The sequence below is a fragment of the Morone saxatilis genome, unplaced genomic scaffold (assembly GCF_004916995.1).
Source record: "Morone saxatilis isolate NCDOM2014 unplaced genomic scaffold, NCSU_SB_2.0 Contig24, whole genome shotgun sequence".
Classification (NCBI taxonomy): Eukaryota; Metazoa; Chordata; class Actinopteri; family Moronidae; genus Morone; species Morone saxatilis.
This window is the reverse complement of record NW_023339807.1, coordinates 25,830,201-25,837,716: the sequence shown is the minus strand read 5'-3', so window position 1 is coordinate 25,837,716 and position 7,516 is coordinate 25,830,201. Positions and strand designations below refer to the sequence as shown.

Here is a 7,516-nt window from a genome sequence, read left to right as displayed (position 1 = left end):
AAAACACATCCCCCTAACCAAAACGCATACATTAACTTCCCCACCTAAAACATTCATTTATCACAGTGTACTTCAACCTGAATAAGAGGAAACGTGTGATTATATAAAGCTGTAAAAGGGTGGTGGAAGTCCAAATAGAGCCGTGAGGGGTTCAGGTTCCCAAGTGTGCTCAATATTTGACGCCAGAGTGGATTTACATCCTCACAAGGAGCCGTTGATCAATGTCAAAGAGTTAGTGTCATTACAGAGCTCACAGCTACGGACAGATAGTTAATGTCAGTGTGTAAATCTCCACAGACTCTGTGCTCCAGATGGTTTTCTGTAAGTCGGCAGAGTGAATTAAAGAAAAAGAGACTCCCCTCTCTTATCTCCCACATTAATCACTTTGTCTGTGTTCCTAAAACATGAAACATTCATTGTTCATAACAGTTTGTTACTGTTATAATTTGATGTTAAGGTGAGAAACATGCAGACGTGAGTCCATGTTCATTATGTCTCTCACATAAATACATCAAGTTTTTATTGGAAACATCTCAAACAATGTGATTTTTTTTTTTTTGTAATTTAACTTTTTATGAAATTACAGTCCATATCAGTGGTTCCCAACCTTTTTCCTAAAGGGGCCCCCATTTCTATCACCGACTACATTATAACATATAATATATTATATTTATATATTATATTTAATGTATGCTGATAAACACAATAACTGAGGGCAGATTATTTCCTGTGAATATTGATCGGAGATGAGTTTTACTCATCATTTTATGAGCTTTTTTTCAGTCTGTATTATGTTTTTCTTTTTTTTTAACAATAATACAGTTTTTTTTTTTAAATTCTGTGTTTTCTTCTACTTTATTCTTCTTTTAGCCTCAAAAAACAAAAACCCAGATCATTGGGTCATTAAAAACTTTTTTTAATGCAGAATGATGAAATATCGGCAAACTGTGTGTATTTGTAAAGTTTTCTTACATGCCTTTAAATCAAGAAGGCCCTGCGACCCCCCGTGGAGCTTTGGGAACCCCCCCAGGTTGGGAACCACTGACTACAAGATCCAGAATTTGATTCCAGATAAACATTTCACCCAAATATGGAAGAGCATCTGTGGAGCACGTGTAGAGAACATTCGTAGACTTGTTAGTTAATTGTGACATCCTGTTTTAATCTACCTGTTGTTGTTGTTGTTGTTGTTGTCTCCCGCAGCGAGGAAGCACACGAAGCAGGACTCGACGATGAACGAGGAGTGGAAGAGCATGTTTGGATCTCAGGAGCCGCCCCCCGCCCAGACCACCACGGTAAGAGCTTCACTGCGCCCGGGGGAAGGCGTGCTGCAGAGTCATTGATGTTTACAGTATGAGGTCTGTCTGGGACTGGTGCCATACAGCCAGAGGCACAGGCACACTCACACTGCGCTCCAGAAGGGTTTTATTCCCTTAAATGTGTTAGTAGGTTTTGTTTTCTGATCTCTGAGAGATTATTCTAGTAAATTATCCTGCAGTCTGCTTAGATACAGCTATCATCGGTCTGTTCACATACACAGGGTGTCTGCTGGTTCTTATCCAGTCTACAATCCAATAATCTGGACATTTTAGGCCTTAAAATGATTTCAACAGGTCTTAATATGTATCAGATACATGAAGTTAAAGTTAAAGTTTGGAAAAACGTAATCTTGCTGCAGAACTACAACTACAAAACAAAATCAACATTTCCTTCATATTCATCGTACAAACTTTTTGCTAGTATGGACATAAAATCTTAAATTGCATTCATAATGGTCTTAAAAAGTCTTTTTTAACCTGAAGTAAAAATACATTTAATGAGTTTAAACCTGTGGCTGCACATGGCTAAAGATTGTCCTGGTCGGAGCCAGGTGGCCTCCGTCGGTCCGCCCCTGGTTTCTCTGAGACTGTCAGAGACTATTAAATATAATAAATATAAATAAACTAAAATTAAACCATGAAGTTGTTTTTTTTTAATAAAATGAGTTCCTGGTACGATCATCGACATATATAAAGATAGACGACGTGACAGAGCCGAAACGTCTGTATCGCCCCCTGGTGGCCAACTGCAGTAAAAGTCAGTTGAAAAGAAGATTAAAGTCAGTAAAATAACGTCATTCTACCTCCTCCTCTGCTAAGAGTTCTTCTTTCTCTGTAACGTTGAACCAGGGAATATTTGACACAACCGACATTAATTTATAAATTTATATGCTTTTGCAGAAACGCATCATTAAGAAGACGTGAAGTCAAATCTTTGTCTTGTGTGATCAATCGAGTCTCTAGTATAGAAACTGATTGGAATAATTCATCAGAAACTGTTTGGTAGTTTAATTAATAACAAACGTCATACATTTTATAAACTCTTTATATGTTTGTGTGCAGAATTCTTGATTTTTAAATAGCTGTCAGGTAAAAGTAGTGAAGTAAAAATGTATATAATAGTATATATATGTAATATATAAGTAAAGTAATTAGTTACATTCCAGCAGTGGTTTTGATTTGACCATTAATGGTCTTTAACAGGTTCTGGCTCTGTGTTTCAGCTCCTTATTAAACAAGCTGTTAGTGAACGTTTGACTCATGTTTGTGTTCTGTTGGCTTTATGTTTTTGGCCGACATTCACGTGGTTCTCATTTTATGCCCGTGCTGAACAACGTCTTCGTCTCACCTTCAGTCGCGTTATAGCCCCGAACTGTTAGTCTGAGTCGGGGCCAAGTTTCCACACTGAGGCTGTGAGAGCGCCAAGATCTGCTGTGTGGTGAAGCTTCATTAGGTGCCAGTGGACCGTTGGGCCTGGCACCGAGGCCCTATGGACCGATTGTATTTGGAGAAGTTATCATTCTGAGGAGAAAAGCTGCTGCTGTGAAATCCAAAACAAAGCCTGCAAAATCCTAGAAGGACTGCACGATGTTATATCGACTGTTAGAAATACAAATGCAGGTTGCATTTACTTTATACTTTTCCTAAAATAAGATTGAAATAATAATATATATATATATGTACATATTGGAATATATTGAATCATAACCACTGTATCGTGATACGTATCATATCACCAGATAACTGGTTTTATCCCTAAATGATGCTTTTTGATAAGTTTTGTACTTTTGTCCAAACTAAATGATTATTTAATGAGATACTAAAGAGATTGAGTTGAAGCATTATTTATGGGATTGCTGTGACACAGTTTGACAACATGCAGAATCAACTGAACGTGTAGATTGATCCCTTCAGTAGCTGAGCGCTGCTAATAACGAACATTATCTAAATATATTCCTGCTGGTTTTCAGACAGAATCAGAAGTTTCAAAGTAAAATCTGAAACAACTGAAGAGCCGTTTCCCTCCATCAAAGTTTCTTTTGACGCCTGATTGTTGTTGTGGGAAAAATAAGGAACTGATGTGTTTTGCAGGCTGCCGACGGGCAGGCGGGACAGGTCAGGAAGAGCGCTGTGGCCCCGACGGTGCCCGTGCTGCAGTCGGTGGCGAGCGGCCCCGCCTACCAGCGCCGCATCAACACCTGTAAGGCAGAGCTGCAGCAGCTGGTGCAGCAGAAGAGAGAGCAGTGCAGCGCCGAGCGCATGGCCAAACAGATGATGGAGAGCGCCGAGTGGGAGAGCCGACCTCCTCCACCGGGTAACTCCCTGTTAGACGAGCTGATAAAGGCTGACCTGTTTACAGGAAACATAAGTTATGTTATGTTATGCAGGTTCTCCTGAAGGCTCACAGAGTTGTACTCGTGTGTTTCAGGGTGGCATCCTAAAGGGCTGCTGGTCGCCCACCTTCACGAGCACAAAGCCGCCGTGAACCGCATCCGAGTGTCTGACGAGCACTCCATCTTTGCTACAGCGTCCAACGACGGCACCGTCAAGGTCTGGGACAGTCAGAAGATGGAGGGAAAGACCACGACCACCAGGTGAGCGGACGAGCCCGGAGAGCGGACGGTCAGCACCACGTTACTGAAGACCACAAGTCACACTTCTGTTCGTCACTGCTCTATGTCAAATTAACTTGATTTAAATTATTTTGGAAGTTTAGATTTTTATTTAAATGTATAAACTCTGAACACTAGCTGTATTTCCAGAACCTTCACTGTCTGATTAACAGCCTCGTCAAACAGTCAGGGATTTGTAAAAACTCTTTTTTGTAAAAAGAAAAAGAAACCTGTTAAATATATTAGATTGTTATACATTTTAAAATACTTAATACGGACAAAGAATTGTATAAAAATATAGTAAGAGTCTGAAACATTGTGATATAATACAGTGAATCACATCAACACATCAAACAGAAGGTTGGACGTTGGCCGTGAGACCCTCTGTTGGCTCGTTGCTGTACGCTCACAGTGCTGTCGTGTCCCTGCAGGTCGGTGCTGACTTACTCTCGTATCGGCGGCCACGTGAAGACGTTGACCTTCTGTCAGGGGTCGCATTACCTGGCGGTGGCCTCGGACAACGGGTCCATCCAGCTGCTGGCGGTCGAAGCGAACAAGCCCCCAAAATCTCCCAAAGTTCAGCCCTTCCAGACGAGGTAACAGAACCGCGTCTGCAGGTAGAAGCTTTGTCCTGACCGATGAAGTGTCTCATTCTATACGTCCTTGCTCTCTCAGGTCTCTGGACCTGCAGGAGGACGGCTGCGCGGTCGACATCCACCATTTTAACTCGGGCGCACAGTCGGTGCTGGCGTACGCCACCGTCAACGGCTCGCTGGTCGGCTGGGATCTCCGCTCCAACTCCAACGCCTGGACGCTCCGCCACGACCTCCGCCTCGGACTCATCACCTCGTTCACCGTCGACATGCACCAGTGCTGGCTCTGCCTGGGTGTGTGTGTGTGTCTGTGTGTCTGTATATTTGTACTCTGATGTCAGATATGTGGTGGTATATGGTTGAGAAGTCTGAAACTTTGAGAGCGTCTTTATACGTACAAAGATGGAAATCCTCTAAAAACCTGATTTATTATTATGTGTTTGTAGTTTTGACTTTAGCCCTACAGAATTGTCCCTTTCAGCTCCCGTAGCTCACCTCCCAGCTCCCCATGTCCTCCGCAGGTACGAGCAGTGGCACTATGGCCTGCTGGGATATGCGGTTCCAGCTCCCCATCTCAAACCACTCCCACCCGGCCCGAGCGCGAATCAGACGCCTGCTGATGCATCCGCTCTACCAATCCTCCGTCATCGCAGGTGAGCCATTCATTTATAGACTCATTTATATCGTTTAAAGTGAAGTTAAGAGACACCATGTTGACCTCAGCTGTCTGTCTGTCTGTCTGTCTGTCTGTCTGTCTGCAGCTGTTCAGGGGAATAACGAAGTGTCCATGTGGGACATGGAGACTGGCGATCGTAAATTCACTCTGTGGGCGAGTTCTGCACCTCCGCTGTCTGAGATGCAGGTTAGTGTGTGTGTGTGTGTGTTGTCACTCCTACACTGTAAAAACAAGCCCTTCTGGAAACAAATATGTTCTAAATATAATAAAGTTTTCTTGTATTGAGCAAAAAAAATCTGCCAGTTTTGTTTGTCTATTTTTAAAAGCAGCATAAGGTTTCAGCCACTGAAAGATTTTTAATTAATTGGCTTTAAAACTCGACAATAAACCTTTAATTCACTGCAGTTAGACGCTCTACAGCTGTGTCTGCTCCCACTCATCCAGTTATCAGCCTGTTAGAGACATTGTTTTAGGCTGTTTGTCTTCATGTTTTATTGTTTTATCTGAAACTTAATGCTGCTGCTCTCAGACAGAACTCATTTGTAGAAGAGATTTTGAATCTGCTAAAATAAAGGTCAAATAAAATAAAAAGGAATCAGACTTCACACAGCTGGAGACATTTAAGGTTTTATGTGCTGTAGACTTTTAATAGGTTTCATCATTTAGTTCTAGACAAACACTTTTATACTTTATAAAAACTACATTTCCTACAAATGTGTGTAATTTTTTACATTTTAAACATCAATTCATTAGTGTTTAATCGCCTGATTCTACACTAATGAACACATCTTCTTCTTTTTCTATCTACTTCTAGATGAAAAAACCGCCATGTTTCTACAGTAGCCCAGAACGGACAAACCAAACTTTGACGTTTTTTTTGCGAGTTTCGCTGCCACCGTAGTTTCAGTTTAATTTGGAAGGGGAGGGTGATGCGAGGGAGTTACAATCTGCAACTACACAGCTAGATGCTGCTAAATCCTACACACTGATTTTGTTTTGCAGCCGTCTCCTCACAGCGTTCACGGGATCTACTGCAGTCCTGCTGACGGGAACCCTCTGCTGCTGACTGCTGGATCTGACATGAGGATCAGGTCTGAACCAGACACACAACAACAACAACAACAACAACAACAACAACAACCTGCATTAAACCACAAACTGTCACATAGAACACAGTCAGGGCCTTTTATAACAATAATCCAACTTGTTTTTATTTGAAGTTGCGTATTTTATATAAATGTTTTTACACGTTGTTCTACGACGGAGTTTTAGGGCCAGACTAAGATTTAAAAAATCAATATATTTTTGGGGTAATTACGGGAATAAACTCGTTACAAACAGTAAATCCCTTTTTTCTCATTAAAATGACATTTCTTCTTGTATTATTATTATTACATTATTCTTATATTATTCTCGTAATTTCCCCCCAAAAAATTAAAAGAACTCTTAGTCTGGCCCTAATACTCCATCGTATTGATCAGTTTATCAGCTGTTCTCTGCTGTTATTACTGAATATAATGTGGAATAAACATAGTACATATATACATGATTATGAATGATGCATAAATATGAAAACAGAAGAAATGGCGAATCTCATCTGTTCTACATGTGACAAAGCACAGAGGAGGCTTCTGCTGTGACAGACGGAGAGGACCGGTCCAAACTTCCTCCCACATAATGAATCACTGAGGACAGAACAGACTTCCTGACCTCCCTGCAGCATCAGAACATCTGCTGCTCAATGAAATTCTGGAGAAATTCTCCTCAAACACAAACAGAAACACAAACAGAAACACAAGAGTAAATCATAACTGTGAACTAACGTTCAATGAAAGCAGGGTCACTGGTGTGGCAGGTCTCCATTACAGGCCTGGTCTGGATTATATAGTTATCTGGACGTATGTAACCGGGTCGAACGCTTCAACTAGTTTTAATTCATTTAATGTTTATTCAGACTCACAGGTAACACTGAACAACAGAGACAGGAAGAAGAAAACTCTGAAGCATCATAAAGTCCGTTAATTAAAGGCCAGTGGGGGGTTCAGCGAGTGAGGTTTTAGGGTATTTGAAGCGTCGGTCTCACCTTCAGGAGCAGCACACACTTAAACTAAATGTTTTGTGGTTCAGGTTCTGGGACCTGGCGTATCCCGAGAGGTCGTACATCGTGGCGGGAGGAGCCAACGACTCGCTGCACTGTCCGTCTGTCCTCTACAGCAGGAAGATCATCGAAGGGACTGAGGTCGTACAGGTGGGTACACACACTGCACAGGTACACACACAGCACAGGTACACACACTGCACAGGTACACACACAGC

The 7,516-nt window shown here is 41.8% G+C and overlaps 1 protein-coding gene across 1 annotated transcript; it reads left to right on the top strand.

Annotated features, from left to right (window-relative positions):
• Window positions 1-920: 920 nt before the first annotated feature.
• On the top strand, window positions 921-7,448 carry LOC118336463 (phosphoinositide 3-kinase regulatory subunit 4-like; the record flags this gene model as incomplete). Its single annotated transcript, XM_035673130.1, is given in 9 exon segments — window positions 921-1,295; window positions 3,411-3,633; window positions 3,748-3,913; window positions 4,363-4,527; window positions 4,607-4,818; window positions 5,046-5,177; window positions 5,286-5,386; window positions 6,203-6,291; window positions 7,328-7,448. Coding segments are annotated over 9 exon segments (1,272 nt in total), but the record flags the coding sequence as incomplete, so codon positions are not given.
• Window positions 7,449-7,516: the final 68 nt, after the last annotated feature.